Raw genomic sequence first — 21738 nt, forward strand, 5'->3', positions numbered from 1 at the left:
TGTTTACCCGCATTGATGGTGGTCGCGAAAATGTGCCATTCACACCTTTGGATCTTAGAAACCACTTGAGCAGGAAGATGACAGATAACATGAAGAACGAAGAAATATGTTGTTTGGTTCGTTACTTACAGAATAAATCAAGTAATGAACATGGTTTCTTTAGTGCAATGCAAGTGGACGCAGATGGATATGCCGTGAATATGTTTTGGTCAGATTCAAGGTCTAGATTAGATTATGAATGCTTCAATGATGTGCTTGTGTTTGATACTACAGTAAAGATTAACACTGAACAGTGGCCATTTGCGCAGTTTGTGGGAGTGAACCATCACGCACAGAGTTGTATATTAGGCGGTGCTTTTGTGTATGACCAGACCAAGGAAACCTTTGAGTGGTTGTTCAGAGTATTTACACAGGCAATGAACGGGAAGCATCCTGAAACTGTACTTACAGATGGTGATCACGCAATTGCGGCTACAGTGCTTCATGTGTGACCAGATGCACATCATCGCCTGTGTTTGTGGCATATCTTTCAAAATGCAGCAAAGAACATAGGACACATATTTAATCAGAATACAGGGTTTGACAAACATTTTACAAGGTGTGTACTTCATAGCGTAGATGAGGTCACCTCTAAGTCAGATTGAGACAAAATGATTAAGACATACGTCCTTGCTGACTGTCTGTGGTTACAAAATTTATATGCAGAAAAAGAGAAGTGGGCATTGGCATATGGAAGACAATACTTTTGTGCAGGTATGATAAGCACACAAAGAGTCGAATCTATGCATGCTACGCTGAAGAAAACCCTGTATTCATGTTTAACAATGTTTCATTTCATGGAACAATATGAATTATTTGTAGACGGTCTAAGACAGAATGAGCTTGAACAAGACGTGAAATGCTTCAATACACGACCTCTAACTTTTGGCATGAAAATATTGATGCAACCTGCAGCTCTGTATACACTAACTGTATTTGAATGGATCAAGAAAGAGGTGTTGCATGTCATGAATTGCAGAATAGAAGAACTGGTGCAAACCGAGAATATGCACAAATACCATATTTTTTGTCAGGGCGAAAAGCATCAGGAAAGGCAAGAAGCGCATGTCACGTACAATGTCGACAACGGAAGGGTAGAATGTTCGTGCAAAATGTATGAATTCAAAGGTATCCTATGCTGACATGCATTAAAGGCACTCAATCAAGAGAAGATACAAAAAATACCTGAGTCTTACATAATGCGAAGATTGAAATGCTCGTTATGGACAATGCGAGTAAATCTGTTGTTGACGAGAAGTGCCACATAGCCTCCCGTTACCAACAACTGTGTAGGTCATTCATGCATGTTGCTGATTTGGCATCGAGAAGCGAAGAAGGCTATGCATGTGTGAGAAAAGCTGCAACGGAGTTACTTGAAAAAGTGGAGTTAATTCACATTAAGTCTGTTGCAGCGAATGAATACCAGCCGAAGATAATGGGATCGAACAACGTAGGTCAAAATCATGTCTCGCTTGACACTCCCGAGAAGTTGCGCTGAAGCGTAAACATTATCTTCAACAAGTCAGTAGTGAACGTTGTTGATTATGATGGACATATTCATGAAGCGCAGGGTATCAAAAGAAAACCTGCCTCTGATCGCAGTCGTCGGTGGGCAAAGGGTGCACTAGAATTGGTTAGCAAGAAAAGGACTAAGAAACAACCAACCTGTAATAAAAAACAACAAAGCCCTTCAAATGAACAGGTATGTAAAACATTATATTGCTTCCCATTGCGTGAAGCTTGTCAAATAGCTAACTCGTGTAATGTCCATCATGCAGCAATACCCTGCAGAAGTACCGGCAAACGTTCAAACCTACATTCCTCCCGACCAGATTTCCGGCAACGATCGCTACAGTTTTACAAGGCTTTTGGTATGTAATCGATGTTGCGAGGAGGTACACATTTCTTGTAAAACATAATTCAGTGTCTAATATTTTCTGTTTCATGACAGGCTACGATGCAGTCGACAGATAGGTTTGGGACACAGGAATCTCGTGTGGGCTATTAACTTAGTTGTCATGCCTCTTTGCATGACCCGATCTCCATAATGCCGAATTTTTTGAGAGTTTATAGTCATTTTTCATTGACGACTTGCGGTTCGTGGTTGAATTTGTTCAAATCGATAGATAGCGGGTTTTTGCTTCTGCAGGAAGGCGAATGATGACATCACTGTATGGCGATTTGTGGTTATCGTTGAATAGCGATATGTGGCATCGCAGCGTAGAACGTTGTTGATTATTGTTGGACTGTCAATCTTAGCGTGATGCGAAGGATTGTTCAAGTATGCTGCGATGTGTGGCATCACAGCGTAGGACTGTCAATCACTGTGCTGTGATGTGACAGATCGCTATTCAACGATAACCACAAATCGCCATACACCTCTAGTCAACTTCTTCTCCAGCAAATCTTTCGCGTTCCCGACACCTCCACTTGCCTTTTGAAATCATTATTGTTATCTTGTGAAAAGTTGTATCCATATATTATAAATAAAAGGCTACTCAATGTGTATTTTCCAACGGATACCCATAAATGTTTGAGTTGTCGTACAGTATTCATTGATCATGTTGGTTGAGCAGTACATCTTTTAGGTCATAAATAGTCGCACAAGCACTGGAAGATGTGTTTGTCTTCTACTTCGTGAACCAGCAACAACCAAACCAACGGTTCCTTCATAAACCTGGAGATCCGCCCTCGAACATAGAAAAATATAGTCGGTGAGGCAGACAAAGACAGCTACACGACCAACAATGGCGAATCCTGGGTATATTGTCTACACATAGTCTACATGTTAAACAAAATCCGTCTCTTTCAAGCGTTTTTTGCGATTTGTTTTTGTGTACTATATAATGTAATTTAAATATCGGTCGTTGCAATGTCCGCATTCATTTCAGTCGAACATCCACCGACGAAGTTGGGCGAAAACTTAGTCAATCACTCCTGGAGGACATCAACCGAATGCGCAGTGAATTCGCACAATGCAACATGATCAGTAATTTTGTTAGTATGAAACTAGTAGTAGTTGTCTATAAACGTAAGCCATGTGTACGTATGATCAATACAACACCATATTTGCTGCAAACAGACTATATCCGATTTCGTAAATTATATTAAAAGCAACGCACCAAGCCAGACTGTGAGCGTCGTCAACCCATATTTCATGGTATATCGGTTGTATTTTATGTTGCTTTTCATTATTGATTTAGTCCAATTGATTCGTATGTTAACGTTGGTGTTAGCAATGTTTCTTTCGGTTTGCAGACTATATTACGCCGTTTGCCATACTCCAGTGGATTTCAAGACGGCAAACCTTATTGGGTTAACTGTAATCACTGCAGAGACCTTATGACAAGTGAAAAGGTAAGCAAACAAACCTACAGTGCAATATTACAGCGTGACAGTGGTAACAACATTTTTTCGATCTATTTGCAGATACTGATTCCTACACTCTGGCAGTCTGAAAAGCATTGGGTCTTATACGTGATGGATTTACGCGAAAAACAACTATGGTGTTATAATTCGTTGGAAGTTGACAGTGGTTTACGGCTAGACATTTCCCATCTCGTAAGATTCCATCTATATGAGTATCGCGTAGTGTACTGGGGTCATGAATTTACTTTCGGTCGCATTATTCTCAGATCGGTTTCCTCATAGCCATTTTAGGAATCGATGTCAGCGAGTGGATCTATCGCACGGCATACCATGCTCCTTTACAAGATAATGGCGTTGATTGCGGCGTATTTGTAATGAAGTACATTGAAGCGATATACAATGGTGCAGAACCCTGTTTCGACGCTGTATGCCATTCCTTGGCCTCTGTTATTGGCAATTAAGGGCATGTCTATTGCTTCTAGTTTACAATCTGTTTTTGCAGGTTGATATACTCGGATTCCGCGAAGAACTCTGCAAAAAGTTGACGTCCTTTCTAATTTCGGAGGAGAAACTGACGGAGGCGAGGATCTAAAAGGCTTGTAATTGATAAAAGATGTGCGCTCAACCCGCGGGATTGACAGTCGCAGGGTGAGACTACGATGTGTGCAATGAACAAAGACTTCTAATGATCGAAATGATAATATTCAACATCGCTATGAAATGTTGTATGCTTAAACATCGCTTTAATGTCGCGTTCTTATTTTACGAATAGTACAAAGCGATACGCTTGGTAGTCTAACGTCAAACTACACTGCTACAACCATGAAAACCTGTGGCAGCATTTGAAAATTGCTTGAATTTTAAACGACGGTTTCTTCAATTATGATCTTACAGACCTATGAAAAAGGTATAAACGGATACGACAACTGCGTCGAAGCCGCCTATGCACTCGATTCAAGAATAAGTCGTGTATGCAGGAATTGTCGATTATGTCGGTTCCTTATTCGCCAAGCAAAGTGGAACTGTGTGTTGTGTCATTCAAATATTAATGAAACGTCCTATCACCCTCCGTCAGTTTTCGAGTATATACGTCAGTTTCATTAAACCAAAAGCAAATCTTAAATAAAAAAGCACTCCGCATTAATGAAAACAATGTCATGCCAGAGGGCTATTCTGAATGGTAGTCAATGCGATTGGACCGAATCTTTGGGTCTCAAATAAATCCACAAGTACGTCTAAAGAAATCGCCTTAGGTGTACATTACCGTCGGTTCATTAATACAGCGATTTCTAAGAACAAACCTTTCTTATTGATAAGTTCACGTAATGCGATATTTAGAAATATCTTTCGCTAGAGAAAAATATGCTGGTCGTACTTGTGCTGGTCGAAAGCACCAGCAACCCAACACAATATGCTGGTCGAAACAGAGAAAAACTACAGAAAATGGGTTACCGCCTGAACTAGGAACCCAAATCTATCATCAAAATTGCACATAAACACCCAAATAGCCCTTCAAATCAGTCCCAATCTATCACACACCAAAAAATGACCAGATTACAATTGATTTGGGCAAAAAAACCCACCGATAGCATCACAATCACAAACTTTTTGCATTCAGGGTACTGTTCATCAGTTTTTTCAGAAAATACAAGAAAATTCACTAAAATTTGAGATTTCATCCGACCATTAAAATTCTTGATTCATTCAATCACAAAAATCAAGAGCTAATGGAATCCAACATCAATCGACCAAAAGTTTAAGACTTCAAGGTTGGTACGGACGTCAGCTGTGGAGAACACAAACTGAGGTGGGTCCCAGCACGACCGATGCAGATGAAGCTTCTTTCTTTCACCGATCTTCAACAAAGCACCCTTTCATTTTCAATAGAGCTCTGATACCATATTGAAATCGGGAAACCAGCAAGAACAAAAGGAGAAGAGAGGAGAATAGAGGAGAATAAAGAGGGAAGACAACTTAAGCTTTATTAGCAAAAAACCCTGAAAAGGTTACAACATATAGGGGCCGACCCTCTTTTACACTACATGACAAAAATTTAGATACCCACTAATACCTTGAAACATTACAGTTATACACTACATGACTTGGCGGAGCTCCTGCTGGTCACCCTCAGCGCGACTGTACCTACTGGGTTACTGTCGAGGAGGACGGCGAGAACAGTGATGGAGGGCCTCGTTAGGTTGTACAGACAGAGCAATCGATAGATTTCACTTTATACTATTCTGTCTGCCGTTCGTTTTAAACTCAATCAATTTTTTGCATATTTCGTCGCGTATTACCGGAATATGTTCCTGCAACAAAACAGGTAATGTAAAATCCAATATATAACAGGAATACCCAATAACATCGGATACGAAGCTCATACAGCGTGGAAACAAGGTTGTTCTCCATTGTATATTGATTCAATATGCTTCATTACGAATATGCCACAATCGACCCCATTACTTTGTAACGGAGCATCGTCAGCACAGAGCAACATCCACTCACCAATGTCGACACCCATTTGCCCGTTAAGGAATCCCGCATGTGAAAAAGGGATAATATATTACAGTCCGGTCCACCTCGAATAGCTACTTCACCTTTGGGTACAAGCTTACCAAATGCATAGCATCGCGTTCTACGCCACTGTGGCAGTCCAATGAGTTGTAGCATCATAGTTGTTTTAGCTGAAAATTCATCTCGTATAGGACCCAATGGTCTGGATGTTGCCAGGGTGTAGGAAGTAAAATCTGCGAATCGATAAAATCATTTTTCGTTCCAGAGACTTAGCGTGATGGGGATGTTACGAATAAACCTTGGATAAGAGGTTTGTTCACTTACCTTTCCAAATTTCGAAATGTCTATGCACTCATCATCGTTGTTCCAACAAGGTAGTGCATCTTCGAATCCTATGCCGTATGGCTTTCGCCGGACGTACATCTGTTGCACGAAATAGCAAGGTTTAACCACCAAGAAACGTGAGTACGTCATGAAAGCAAACAGAACAACAGCGGCACAGACATACCATGAAATACGGGCTGATGATGCGTACTGTATTGCTCGTTGGGTTGCTCTGAATGTAATTGACAAAATCATACATTGTCTGGTTGCACAGAGTTACGAACTTCAGAACAAGCAAACCGATGACCTAGAAATTGATAGTGGACAAATACTTATAAAATTACTGATAGTGTTCCCATCTGCAAATTCATCTTGCATATGCTCGATGTCATCTACGAACTCGTCAGGGCGTTGCCGCCCACCCGAGACTGTGGATGTTGCACTGAGTGCACCATGAGCGTGGTATTCAGGATTGGACATTGAAATTATTGTCTACAGTAAACAACACTAGTCCAAGTACGACATGAAAAGCCAAATGTTCACTAAACCGCTCAGGCGTTTCAAAGAATATACCTCTTAAGCGCTAGTCCTGGTACTGTGGATGTGGTTGTCTTCTTGTTCAGAGCCGTGCGTGGCCATTTTGCTGCCATTGTCCACTCCATTGGCAACGTGCCTGGTCGTTTAGCTCCCATCCTCCTATCCGTTTGCTCTGTGCCTAGTCGTTTTTCTCCCCTCGTCCACTCCTCTGGCGCTGTGCCTGGTCGTTTTGCTACCATCGTCCTCTCCGTTGCCGCCGTGCCCGGTCGTAGTGCTCCCATCATCTTTGGCGTCGTGCCGGGTCGTATTGCTCCACTAGTCCTCTTCTTGTCCGCCATGGCTGGTCGTACTGCTCTGATTGTCCCCTTCTTCGGCGCCATGCCTGGACGGAGATATCGATGGCACCTTTGCAACGGAGATACTGAAACGCCGTCCTCACCTACAAAGGTAAAGTCCTTTAACGTGCAGCCATTTTTTGAAAACAGCCCGCTAATTAATTGATTGCGTTTAAAAAAAATATAAATACGGCTTTTCGCATGCCGCCTTTTTTTGATAACCGCTCCAAATTAAATGCTTGCGTTCGAAGTATTCAAAAATACGTCTTTCCATGCCGCTCATTAAGTTTTAAATATTCAAAAATACGTTTCCCACGTGTGATCATGCATATATGTTTCCTAAGGTTGTCAAAAAAAATTCATAGTGATCCAATCATGCATATATTTTTTCAAAGGCTATCAAAAAAAATTCAATCATGCATATATATGTTCTAAGGCTGCAAAAAAAAATCACAATGATGCAATCAAGCATATATGTGTTCCAAGGCTCTCAAAAAAAATTCACTATGATTCAATCATGCATATGTGTTCTGAGGTTATAAAAAAAAGTTCATTAAGAATCAAACATGCATATATGTGTTCTAAGTTTGACAAAAAATTCATAGTGATTCAATCATGCATATGTGTTCTAAGGCTGTAAAAAAAAGTTCATTTAGAATCAATCATGCATATATGTGTTCTAAGTTTGACAAAAAAAATTCATAGTGATTTAATCATGCATATATGTGTTCTAAGGCTGTTAAAAATTTTTTTTAGTGATTCGATCATGCATATATGTGTTCCAAGGCTTTCAAAAAAAATTCAATCTTGCACATATGTATTCTAAGGCCCTAAAAAAAATCATAGTGATTCAATCTTGCATATATATGTTCGTAGGTTGTAAAAAAAAACTCATAGTGATTCAATCATGCATATGTGTTGTAAGTCGGTCAAAAAAAAATTATGTTGATTCAATCATGCATATATGGGTTGTAATGTTGCCAAATAATTTCATAGTGACTCAATCATGCATATATGTGTTCTAACGTTGTCAATATTTTTTTATATTGATTCAATCATGAATATATGTGTTCTAAGCTTGTCAAAAAACATTATAGTGATTCACTCATGCATATATGTGTTCTATTGCTGTCAAAAAAAAATCTTAGACATTGAATCATGCATATATTTGTGATTAAATATATGTGTTCTAAGGTTGTCAAAAAAAATCATAGTAATTCAATCATGCATATATGTGTTCTAAGGCTACAAAAAAAAATTCATAGTGACTCAATCTTGCATATATGTATTCTAAGGCTCTCATAAAAAAAATCATAGTGATTCAATCATGCAAAAAAGTGTTATAAGGTTGTCAAAAAAATATCATAGTGGTTCAATATTGAATATATGTGTTCTGAGGTTGTCAAAAAAAAATAATAGTGATTCAATCATGCATAAATATGTTCTAAGCTTTTCAAAAAAAAATTTATAGTGATTCAATCATGCATATATGTGTTTTACCGCTGTAAAAAAATTTTATAGTGATTTAATTATGCATATATGTGTTCTAAGTTTGTAAAAAAAAATTATAGTGATTAAATCATGCATATATGTGTTCTACGGTTTTCAAAAAAATTCTAGTGATTCAATCTTGCATATATTTGTTCTAATGTTGTCAAAAAAAAATCATAGTGATTCAATCAAGCATATATGTCTTCTAAGGTTGTCAAAAAAAATTCATAGTGATTTAATCAAGCATATATATGTTCTAAGTTTGTCAAAAAAACTTCATAGTGATTCAATCATGCATATATGTGTTCTAATGCTTTCAAATAGAGAAATGACAATAATGATTTGAAAAGGCAAGTAGAGGTGTCGGGAACGCGAAAGATTTGCTGGAGAAGAAGTTGACTGGAGGTGTATGGCGATTTGTGGTTATCGTTGAATAGCGATCTGTGACATCGCAGCACAGTGATTGACAGTTCTACGCTGCGATGCCACACATCGCAGCACACTTGAACAATCCTTCGCATCACGCTAAGATTGACAGTCCAACAATAATCAACAATGTTCTACGCTGCGATGCCACATATCGCTATCCACATGTGATTAGACATTCGAACAATACCCAAAAATCACTATGCTGCGATGCCACAGATCGCTCTCCGACTCAAAGCACGAAGCTAATTAATTGATTGCGTTTAAAAAAAATATAAATACGGCTTTTCGCATGCCGCCTTTTTTTGATAACTGCCGCCAAATTAAATGCTTGCGTTCGAAGTATTCAAAAATACGTCTTTCCATGCCGCTCATTAAGTTTTAAATATTCAAAAATACGTTTTCCACGTGTGATTTGACATTCGAACAATACCCACAAATCACTATGTTGTGATGCCACAGATCGCTCTCTGACTCAAAGCACGAAGTATCCAGCGATGGCAACAAATCCTTTCCTTATCTATTGATTATTTGCATCGCTGTAATCAGCGATAGCAAACAATCGCTGTATTTGTCTTCGCCAATACTTTGTGCGCTATTCTTTCGAGGAGAAGACAAATACAGCGATTGCGAAGACAAAGATCTCTGTAAAAGTAATTTCAATTGTAATCATTGCATTTTTGGAAAAATGAGAAGCTTGACTTTTGAACAAAGATCTACGTTTACAAACAAATATTTTGAACTTGTGCACTCGGATTTATGCTGCGATGCCACAGATCGCTCTCCGACTCAAAGCACGAAGTATCCAGCGATGGCAACAAATCCTTTCCTTATCTATTGATTATTTGCATCGCTGTAATCAGCGATGGCAAACAATCGCTGTATTTGTCTTCGCCAATACTTTGTGCGCTATTCTTTCGAGGACCGACACCCGTAGTATCTAAGGGAGGATTTGCTTACTATGTTATTTTTTTTATGATTATTCAAGATTTTGTTGGATATACTTCCTTAAACATAAGCATGAAGTCTTTGCATCGTTTAAGACATATCATATGATGATTAAAAATCAATTTAATGATAATTTAAAAATCTTTAGAGTTGATTCCGGAGGAAAGTATCTTTCAAATGATTTTAAAAACTATCTTGAAAACCATAGAATAGTTCATCATAGATCTTGTCCAAAAACACCACAACAAAACAGTCTAGCTGAAAGAAAACATAGGTATATTATTGAAACAACTAGAACTTTACTCATTTCTCAAAACATTCCAAAAAGTTTTTGGGCCGAGGCGGCTCTAACATCCGTTTATCTTATAAATCACTTTTCTTCAAAAAATCTAAACAAAACTTCAGCTTTTAAAATTTTATACCAAAAGGAACCCGACTAAAATAGGTTAAGAATATTTGGATGTAAATGTTTTGTCCTTACCGACAAAAATGACAAACTCTCACCAAAAGTCATTCCTTATGCATTTCTTGGATATTCTGAAACTCAAAAAAGATTTAGATGCTATGATGTTAAGAACGACAAACTATATGTTTCACGGAATGTGACTTTCTTAGGAAACGTTAGTGGTTTTGAGAAAGATGAATCCCATAAAGAGAATATGGATTACTCTTTCTTGTTTAAGTTACTATCTAGAAATGATGATATTTTTAGTGATGACGAACTCAATTAGTTTAGTAAAAAAGAAAATATATATAAAGACAATCATCCTTCTTATCAACCTACTAATCCTCCCATAGAGGAAAGTTTATTTATTACCGAGACCCAAAGTCGAAAAGATGTAATAATAAAGAATTAAACAGTAAAAGAATTTCACGTTACCACAACTCATTATACAATTACAACAAATGTATAGCGTGATAAAAATGAAAATCTAGGATTTATTCCGAGTCACTGGACGAATCTGATGAAATTTCATAGACTTGTCTCTCACTTTTTATTGGTGGACCGTCTATCCTGGGTGGCCTCCTCGTTTCGAAACCTTGCCTAAGAAGACTGGTCATCATGTCCACCACTGCATTCAATTGGGTCCCCATAGTGCTTACTTCTGTCCTTAATTTCTTATTCTCCCTCTCAATAAGTTCGAACCTTGCGGAAGAGACAGTCTTCTCTTTTGGAGCAAAAGTTCGGTCTTCCTCGTGATTTGTTACTGATGGACTAGTCATATTAACCAGATCGAGGCGACGTTTTGGTTGTAGAGGCTGGGCTACAACATGAGAAGGGACAGTTGGGAGGCATGGGTTGACAATTTTCTCAATCTTCCGATTTCGCCGCATTGGTTCCCAATAGCTTTCGAAATAGAAGGGATCAAATTGTCGTCCTTCATGAACATACGGTACGGCAGGGAAACCACCTGAGTTCCAATTAAATAATTCGTCCCTGTACCGATCTCTCCAATTCACGTGCCTACCCCCACCATTATTCATCTTCCTTCTCACCTCCAAAGGCTTATTTGGGATAGACTGCCACAAGCCAGATTGTAGGAGAACTCGACTACCTTGCTGCATCTCGGCTTCAAAATTGCAGAATAGCCACAAATCGCGGCCAGACAATCTGGCAGCCTCCGCAACAACGTCTTCATCATCGCCCCCATCTCTATAAGGTCTCCACAAAACCTGTACATTGGTAATTCTTTTTAATAACGAATGACAAATATATTAAAATTTATTTACGCATGATATGGCAACAACGATATGCACTACGTAAGACAATCCTGCAGCGATGTATACTTAAGAATGCTGAACATTACAACGACTTATAATACTCAATGGTAAATGCTGACGCGATTGTAAACAATTTTAGAACGTTTACCTCGTTTAATTGCAGCCCATCTAAAATGGACTTAGCAATATAAACTGCGACGTTTATTCTGGCCCAGCGACCGATCTTTGAAAAACCACAAATCGGAGGGCCACACCGTAGACGCAATGGGATAATATGTTCCAACGCCCAGGCCTAACAAAAAAAATATTATTAGCAACGCCACAGACTGCAATGAGATTTGTCTACAAATACTAAGTATGTAATCAACAAATACCTGAACAAATGGCCAAAATCCGCCAACTGTTTTCGTACCATTACTCGCACGGTGGAGTTGACTGTACAGGTGTGAGAGCATAGCGGCACCCCAGGCATAGTTGTCGACTTCGTCTAAGTCTGCCAGGTACTGCAGCCACATGGAACTTATTCTCAAACCAGAACAATCGAAAAATAATGTAAGAGCAAAAAAATATAGAAGGAAGTCGCGCAACTCTTGGTCAGTTGTTTCAGATGCACAAGTAGCGGAGTGGCATTCCCATTTATTACGAAAAAATGAGACCTTCATTGATGTGGAATTGCTTCCACCAGAAATACATTGACTCCATTCGTCCATCGACATTCCTAGAAGGGCAGTGCAGTTTTCCCTTGCGTTATAGTTTGAATGCCGTAATAGGACAGCACTGCCATCGCACTTAAGGCCAGTGATCCTTGCCACATCTTCTAGAGTCATGGTGATCTCAAAAGAATCAAACTGGAATGTGTTAGTCTTATCATTCCACTTATTTACCAGGTGAGTCATGGTATTCCAGCAAGTTTCAAAATATTGCTGGTCCAAAAGGCCACCGAAGTGCATATTTCGTAGTCGGTCCTTCTGATATGCACTCAGTTGACCATACCAAGACAGAACTACAGGCCATTGACAGCGACCTCCGAGCTTTTCACCTGGTGCTCTACTTCTCCTATGACCTCCCTGTAACACAAAATAACATATTATTTCTACAAATTATAAATTACTTCCATTTGTACTTATAAATACTATTCTACTAACCGCTATAAATAATATCGGTTGCAGACATACTATCGCAGTAATCGCTATAAATATCAATACCTAACACAGTAATCGCTATACCAAAATCGCTAAACATATTATTAAATCTTCGCAGACAGGACGGATATATTTACCTTGGTCGCTATTTTCTGCTGTTCTCACTCCAACCTGGGACTTTCTGGTGGGTCCACTGCCTCGAACTGCCTTTTAATCTCCATCTCTACCGGCTCCACCGTCGCCTTTCTTTCTCTCGCCTTCCTTTCTCTCGCCTTCCTTTTCTCATCCTCCTTCTGCTTCCTTTCTCTGTCCCTATTCTCCTCCTCCTCCTTCTGCTTCCTTTCTCTCTCCTTTTTCGCCTGCTCCTTCTGATTCCTTTCTCTCTCACGTTTATCCTTCTCCTTCCTTTCTCTCTCCCTTTTCTCCTCCTCCTCCTTCTCCTTCCTTTCTCTCTCCCTTTTCTCCTCCTCCTCCTTCTGCTTCCTTTCTCTCTGCCTTTTCTCCTCCTCCTTCTCCTTCCTTTCTCTCTCCATTTTCTCCTCCTCCTCCTTCTGCTTCCTTTCTCTCTGCCTTTTCTCATCCTCCTTCTCCTTCCTTTCTCTCTCCCTTTTCTCCTCCTGCATCCTTTCTCTCTCCTTTTTCGCATCCTCCTCCTTCTCCTTCCTTTCTCTCTCCTTTATCTCCTCCTCCTTCTCCTTCCTTTCTCTCTCCTTTATCTCCTCCTCCTTCTGCTTCCTTTGTCTCTCCCTTTTCGCCTCTTCCTCCTGCTTCTTCCTTTCCCTTTCATTTTCTTCCTCCTCCTTCTCCTTCAGCCGCCTTTCTTTCTCCTTGATTTCTTGTTTCCTTCTTTGCAGCAGTTCTTCCACCTGCTTCTTCCTTTCCCTTTCTTTTTCTTCCTCCTTCTCCTTCTGCCGCCTTTCTTTCTCTTGCAGTTGTTGTTTCCTTCTTTCCTGTAATTCTTCCTCCTGCTTCTTTCTTTCTCTTTCCTTCTCTACCTCCTCCTCCTTCTCCTTCCGTTGCCTTTCCTTCTTTCCTCATTCTCCTTCTGCTGCCTTTGCATTTCCTTAGCTTCCTCGAACTCCAACTCCCTCCTTCGCCTTTCCTTTTCTTCCTCAAACTGAGGAATATTTTGTTCCTTCTCTTCCTCCTCCTTATTCATTTGCCTTCGCCTCTCCTTCGCCTCCTTGTGTCGCATTGCTCTACTCTTCAAGTTTCTCCTATGAGCCTCCGCCATCATATTGCTAATATCCCTTTCCCACTCCTCCGCCTTCTTCTTCCTCTTTTCCATCTGCTGTGCGTTAATCCTCCGCCTTCTATTTATATTCTCATCAATATTTCTGGCCTTTGCCTTCTCCACAATCTTTCTTTTGATGATTATCCACAATCATCAAAAGAAAGATTGCCCAAGCTAAGAGTCTTGAGAGAGTAGAGGAGGGCCTCACCACCCACCGAATAACAAAAAATACAACGACTCAACTTCAAGTGCAGTAAGGACCCAGAGTCGAATAAATTTAGAGGCAGCTCATCAGTAAGGACCCACAATAGTCAATGTGCAGGTCAGTCGGTGCTTGATGGAGCAATGTAGGATCTTCTGATGGATGTGCACAGAAGCAGAAATAGAAGGGAGAGAGAGCGAGAGAGGGTTGATGAGCCCCTGGACCCCCCTCCTGTAAGGGCAAAAGGCCATGAACACGCTGGGAGGAGCCCTCAGACCCCCCTTCTGTAAGGGTAAAAGCTCTGAATCAGACACCATAACTCTTCAAGTTGAATGATGCTACCCACACTGGGAGGAGCTCTCAGACCCCCCTTTCTGTAAGGGTAAAAACTCTAAATCAGACTCCACAACTCTTCAAGTTGAATGATGCTACCCACGCTGAGAGGAGCCCCCAAACCCTCCTCCTGTAAGGGTAAAAACTCTGAATCAGGCTCCATAACAGTAAATGTGCAGGTCAGTCGGTGCTTGATGGAGCAATGTATGATCTTCTAATGGATGTGCACAAAAGCAGAAATAGAAGGGAGAGAGAGAGAGTGAGTGTTGAATGATGCTACCCACGCTGGGATGAGCCCCCAAACCCTCCTCCTGTAAGGGTAAAAACTTTGAATCAGGCTCCACAACAGTCAATGTGCAGGTCAGTCGGTGCTTGATGGAGCAATGTATGATCTTCTAATGGATGTGCACAGAAGCAAAAATAGAAGGGAGAGAGAGAGAGTAAGAGGGTTGATGTTCATGGCCTCCTCCAGGGGAGATTTCTTTTTCGGATAATCCTCCAGTGCAGAGACTGGGTCTTAAATAATCATCTTCGGGGCACTTAAGTCTTTACAACCACTCCTTTTCAAGAACCGTCATTTTTTTTTTGCACCAATGGAGGAGAGGGTACTTAAGTCTTTGCAATCGCATCAAACTCCAACGCTAATTAATGCTGACAAACATGGGGATACGAGACGCAAATGCTTACATACGTGGTGCTCTTTGGGACCCCCGATCATGAGATGTAGCTAACTGTCCTGTTCCGGGGGGGGGAACATATAACCTGCTTCGAAAAACTATGAATCTAAAATTCCACATCCCAATAAATCGTATCCAACTCCACTTGTGAGACCCCATATCGGCTTGATGTTCACATTAGACAAGGAGTAACCCACAAAAGATACGAAGACTACGAAACCGTCCCTCCCTGAACCCCAAAACCCTACCTCTCTCTCTCTCTCGCTCTGCGAATCGATCGGCCGATCTCCGGCAGCAGCGATGGGTTCGTTCGACATCGCGGCGGTGCCGTACAACAAGGACGGGTGGGGGCCACCGGAGGCGGCGATGGATGGCCACCACCTCCAGCACACCCCCTACGCCCCCTTCTCCAAGGCGGAGAAGCTCGGCCGGATCGCCGACTGGACCCGCAACCCCTTCCCCTCCCGCCCGTCCGGCGCCGCCCGCGGCGATGCCTCCGTCTTCGACCTCGCCTTCGGCGACGACTCCCTCTCCGCCGACGACTCCTCCTTCCGCCTCGTCGATGGCCGTCCCCCGCCGCGCCCCCCGCGCTTCGGCCCGCGATGGCGCTTCCAGCAGCAGCGCCAGCTTCCCCAGCGCAAGGACGAGGAGGTGGAGGCGCGGCTCCGCGATGCCGAGAAGGAACGCCAGCGCCGCGACCGCCTCTACAACCAGAGACGCGCTGGCCCGTCGCAGCGCCGCGAGGCCGCCGCCTTCAAGCCCTCCGTCGACATCCAGCCCGAATGGACGATGCTGGACCAGATCCCTTTCTCCACCTTCTCCAAGCTGAGCTACGGCGTCGGCGAGCCGGAGGACCTCGTCGCCTGCGGCGCCGTCGAGTTCTACGACCGCGCCTTCGATCGGGTGAACCCGAAGAGCGAGCGGAAGCTGGAGAGGTTCAAGAACAGGACCTTCTTCAAGGTGACCACCACCGACGACCCCGTCATCCGGCGCCTCGCCAACGAGGACAAGGCCACCGTCTTCGCCACCGAAACGATCCTCGCCGCGCTCATGTGCGCCCCCCGGTCGGTCTACTCGTGGGACATCGTCGTGCAGAGGGTCGGCAACAAGCTCTTCTTCGACAAGCGGGACGGATCGCAGCTTGACCTGCTTCCCGTCAATGAGACCTCCCAGGTACGCCATTTCTAGGGTTATAGTTAAAATTAATCCCAATTTGGTTCAATTCTCCTGAAATTAACACCTTATTTTGATTGCAATGATCGATTCCTTTTCATTCACACATTCAGAACAGTGTTTCATGCATCAAAATGATGATTTTTGGTGTTCTTTTTTATTCTTTTAGCTCTTTTTTCTGTTTGATTTGTTCAATTCTTGCGTGAAAGATGATGGTTTTGCCTCATTCTGTTGTTCTTTAAATAACAAGCAACGCTTAGCACAATTACCATCATTGTTGTTAGTTCTGCTGTGACAAATGTTGTTCCTGTTAACCCGCGAAAATGGGTTCCTGGAAATTCACGTTTAGGGGGTGTTTTGATTCACCCGTTTATTCTGAAAGTTGGGATATTTCAGTGTTCTCCCTCATGCAACATCCTAGCTTACCACCGTATTTCTGGTTCTCAATAATGTGGTTTCCTAATTTATTTCCCAATTTATTCTGGTTTTCTGGATAAGTGGGTGCAATCCAAACAACTCCCATAAGCACACTAAGATGCCGTGACATATACAAAAATGGTTTTTTTGTTTGGTTTCTTATGATAATTAATGATTTTGCATACTTCAACTGGTAGGCTGGTAGCCATTTTAGTTGTTATTTATGTGTTGGAAGCGCCAAAAAATTCTTCCAAATCTTGTTATTTTGTCTTTGCATTGTATTGTCATTGAAATTTGCAATGCTGTTAATTGTGAGACTGGTTGTTAATTCCTTGGTACATCCTTTATAACTGCTGAAAATGGTTGTTAAAAACAGGTTTCATGTCTGATCAATATACCATAAAGATCTTGTTGCTCCTTTCTTCTTTGTTCTTTAATTGTTTTCACAATTTAACGTGTTTGCTTTAGGCATTATTTAGTTGTAGTCAATGAGTAAAATATTGATTATGTAACTCCATTAGATAGTGTTCATGTAATGTTGCCTTTAACAATCTTTGCAGGAGCCCCTCCCAGAAGCAAAGGAAGATATCAACTCTGCCTACTCTCTGAGTGTTGAGGCTGCCTATGTGAACCAGAATTTCTCTCAGCAGGTGCTGGTGCGTGATGGGAACCGGATTGCTTTTCAGGAACCAAACCCATTTGTCAGTGAGGGCGAGGAGCCAGCATCTGTTGCCTATAGATACCGGCGGTGGAAGCTTGATGAGAACACCTCGCTTGTTGCTCGTTGTGAGGTCCATGGTGCCATGACAGATACCAAGGGTGGGAGATCACTGCTTACAATTAATGCACTCAATGAGTTTGATCCAAAGTACTCTGGGGTTGATTGGAGGCAGAAGCTTGAAACGCAACGTGGAGCTGTCCTTGCTACCGAACTCAAGAACAACACTAACAAGCTTGCCCGATGGACTGCACAGGCGCTGCTTGCAGGTGCTGATGTGATGAAGCTCGGCTATGTCTCGAGGTTGCATCCTCGGGACCACTTCAACCATGTCATCCTCAGCATGCAGGGTTACAAGCCAAGGGAATTTGCTATGCAGATCAATTTGAATACTTCAAACATGTGGGGGATTGTCAAATCAATTGTTGATCTCTGCTTGAAGCTTAATGAAGGGAAGTATGTGCTTGTGAAGGATCCATCGAAGCCACAGGTGAGGCTATATGAGGTGCCTGCAGATGCATTCGAAAACGATTATGTTGAAGAGCCATTGCCTGACGAGGAGCAATTGCAGCCGCCCACAGAGGAAGAAGGTGCTGCAGCTGCTGCAGTCGCTGCTAGTGGAGATGTGGAAGAGAAGGATGCCGATGTTTAATTTTGCAATAAGCCCCCTATCCTATCGCTTTTCTTGGGTTTATTTTGCCCGCCGTTTTTTCTTTACAGCTCTTTATTTTTACTGTAACTGGGACCTATTGCAATTTGATGATGGCAACGATGAGGAACACTATAGTTAGGGGCCATTAGAGCATCCGAAGTAATTTCCTGTATGAGGGATAAGTTGATGTGTTAACGATCGTCGTTACTTCGCTTATTTGTATTATGAAAACCCAGCTATATTACATTCTATAATGTTTTTTAACTGTACTGCTCGGATTGTTAGCTGCATCTGTTGATTCTGCTTTCTTACGAGTGTGTTTCTTTTGGACTTGTGTGACTTCTGTTGGCTGTGGTGGTTCTCTGTTGTGTTTGCTTATATATTTTTTTGATAGGCGTGTTTGCTTATATATGAGAACAAATTTGACTCGGGGGAATGGGAGACGATGGAACGATGAGGGCTTCCGGAAACGCAGCTTGCTACGGTGAGCCTCCTGGAGCTCAGCCAATGGCCTTGAGCATGCCGGAAACTCGTCAAGACACACCCAGATTCGATAGCCACTTTTGTCCGTCTGTCGGGATGGATCAGGGGAAAATCACTGTTCACCTCTCCATCAGGGATCAATCATATCAAACGCCAGGCAATAAGGAACTCAAGAGCTATGCTGACACGGTAAGGGCTGGGACTGGCTCTACGGAGGATGGAAAGGGAACTTGTAGTCGTTAATGGTGTAGCAGCCGGAAAGATATGGTGGAAGGCAGCAGGGGGCGTCAAATTCAGTTTTGGATTTTTAACGTGTAGTCTACTGGCGCCAGGCGCTGAATATGGAGCAGGAACGTGTTCCAGAGCTGCTGCTTTTCCACCAACTGTAGCAGTCAGAGAGGAGCTCTTCGATGATGACTGTATATTGAGGGACGTATAGGACACAATCAAGCTCAAGATTGCGTCCACGGCGTGTTCGCCAATCCTGGCCGAGATGAAACAAAGGAGATGACGCCTTAAAAATGGACAAGGGGCTGCTTCTGGAGGGATGGATGGTGATGCATTGGACCCGCAGGATTTTATACCCAACTATGCTAATCAACCATAAAAATAAAGGAATAAGTAGAAAAAATGTATAAAAATAACTAAAAACAAGAAAATAATTAAATTCAATATCTCAGTTAACTTGACTTTTTGACTGCACATCTACATAGATCCTTTCATCTATAAATAAATGAGATTTTTTTTTAATTCTAATCCAAATAAATTTTTTAATTTGCTAACCCTCTAAAAGATAAAACTTATTTTAATCTAATAAAATCTGGATATTGAATCTAATGTATAATTCAATATCTATTACAAATGAATCAAATGTATGATAAAAAAAATTAAAATATAAATTGGATCCAAATAGATTTTTATGGACCCAAATCTTCTACTTCACTCTTGTACCATTTTTCTTAGGTTGGAGAAAAACTTGCCGTCAAGTTTAGATCTTACTTGCCGTCGGAGTAGGTGGCTCATATCTGATGAGCATGTGGTGGTAGATGGTGGAACGAGCGACGTCATATGCAGTGGTTCATTCTAGTTGGGACACCAATAGTTGGAGATTTCAGAGAGACCTGAGTTCCCGCTGATATGGTACAAGCGGTCTTTTATTCTTGTAAAACTCTTGTAGTTTATTTTTACTCGTTACATCTTGGGTTATTATAAATATGTATGTTGTAACCCCACGATGGGTGTGAAGAGAAGAATAATAACAATCGCTCATTCTCGTTGACGTAGGCATATTGCCGAACCATGTAAATCCCTATTTTTCTTGCTGATTATATTTCGTAGATTCATCGCATAGTTGCACTCTCATTCAACAACTGGTATCAGAGCACATATGACAATGTATGGGGTTTCATCTGCGAGATTCGATCTGGTTAAGTTCGATGGAATTGATAATTTCATATTATGGCAGAGAAGAGTGAAGGACCTTTTGGTGCAGCAGGGCATGGTGAAGGCATTATGCGAAAAAAAATTGAAAGGCATGGAGAAGTCAGATTGAAAAGATCTAGAAGTGAAGGCTGTGACAACTATCAGGCTTTGTCTAGCAGATGACGTGATGTATCACATCATGGATAAAGAATCACCAGTGGCAGTTTGGCTAAAACTAGAAAGTCGGTATGTGTCCAAGTCTTTGACAAACAAGTTTTATCTTAAGCAGAAGTTGTTTGGTCTTAAGATGACAGAGAGCTCGGATCTGAGCCAATACATCAACGTGTTCAATCAAATCATCAGTGATCTGAAATGAGTTGATGTGAAGTTCGAAGTTGAAGACAATGCATTGATGTTGTTGAATTCTCTATTGGCGTCTCCTGCATACAAGAATTTGGTTACAACTCTGATGTGGGGAAAGGAAAGTCTCGAGTTGAAAGACGTCACAAGTGCTCTATTAGGCTTTCATCAACGGAAGAAAGCCAATGATGAGACGTCCCAAGGTGAAGGGCTTATTGTGAGAGGTAACCAAGAATGCAGAAGAAGCAAGTCTCGTAATGATTCGGGAAATAATAAGGCCCAGACTAAGTCAAGAAAGGACTTTACGTGTTACAAGCACGAAAAAGAAGGGCACATTAAACGAGACTGCCTAGAGAAAAAGAAAGGCAATGCAGAGAACAAAGAGACTCCATCAAAGTCGGCAAATGTAGTGGAAGAAGACTTAGAGAGTGATGACAGTGATATGCTTTTTGTTTCATCTATTTCAGAACATCTGACAGATTCATGGATCATGGATTCAGCATGCTCCTATCACATGACTCCAAATAAAGATTGGTTTGACACCTATAGGTTAGTTAATTTTGGTTCTGTTCTGATGGGCAATGATGCATCCTGCAAAGTGGCTAGAATAGAAAATATCAGAATTAAGATGTTTGATGGTGTGGTTAGAATGTTGTGTGATGTTAGACATGTACCAAATTTAAGGAAGAATCTGATTTTATTAGGCACCTTAGATTATAACGGCTATAGTTACAAATCTGAAAGTGGAGTAATGAAAGTAAGTAAAGGTGTGTTGACAATAATGAAGGGATAGAAACTAGCAGAAAATATCTGTAGACTACTAGGTACCACGATTGTAGGTGGAGTTGCTACTGTAGAGTTTGAGTCAGATAATATTGTTTTATGGCATATGCGACTAGGACATATGAGCGAGCGTGGGATGATGGAGCTTCATAAGAGAAATCTTTTGAAAGGTGTCAAGACATGAAAGCTCGAGTTCTGTAAGTATTGTGTTCTTGGAAAACAAAACATGGTAAAGTTTGGGATAGCCACACACAAGACAAAGGGGATTCTCGATTATGTTCACATAGATCTTTGGGGTTCGATTAGTGTAGTGTCACAAGGAGGACATATGTACTTCATGAGTTTCATTGATGATTACTCGCAAAAGGTTTGGGTGTACTTCATGCGGCACAAGTCAGAAACGGTTGCCAAGTTCAAGCTATGGAAAACTGAAGTAG

General features: G+C 41.4%; 1 protein-coding gene across 1 annotated transcript; it reads left to right on the top strand.

Moving 5' to 3' along the window:
* Nucleotides 1-15424: 15424 nt before the first annotated feature.
* Nucleotides 15425-18565, top strand: LOC149827047 (eukaryotic translation initiation factor 3 subunit D-like). Its single transcript, XM_090020212.1, has 2 exons — nucleotides 15425-16466; nucleotides 17444-18565. Exons 1-2 carry the CDS (start codon nucleotides 15594-15596, stop codon nucleotides 18251-18253), a joined length of 1683 nt encoding a protein of 560 aa, XP_089876338.1. The 5' UTR covers nucleotides 15425-15593; the 3' UTR covers nucleotides 18254-18565.
* The last annotated feature ends 3173 nt before the right edge of the window (nucleotides 18566-21738 follow it).

This window comes from Nuphar pumila, chromosome 10 (assembly GCF_984573655.1).
Source record: "Nuphar pumila chromosome 10, dmNupPumi1.hap1.1, whole genome shotgun sequence".
Lineage (NCBI taxonomy): Eukaryota > Viridiplantae > Streptophyta > Magnoliopsida > Nymphaeales > Nymphaeaceae > Nuphar > Nuphar pumila.

Excerpts from the sequence above, each read along its gene's own strand:
- LOC149827047 (XM_090020212.1), top strand. The coding sequence starts at position 15,594 with ATGGGTTCGTTCGACATCGCGGCGGTGCCGTACAACAAGGACGGGTGG. Across the intron at positions 16,467-17,443 it reads CCGTCAATGAGACCTCCCAG|GAGCCCCTCCCAGAAGCAAA; the intron begins GTACGCCATTTC and ends CAATCTTTGCAG.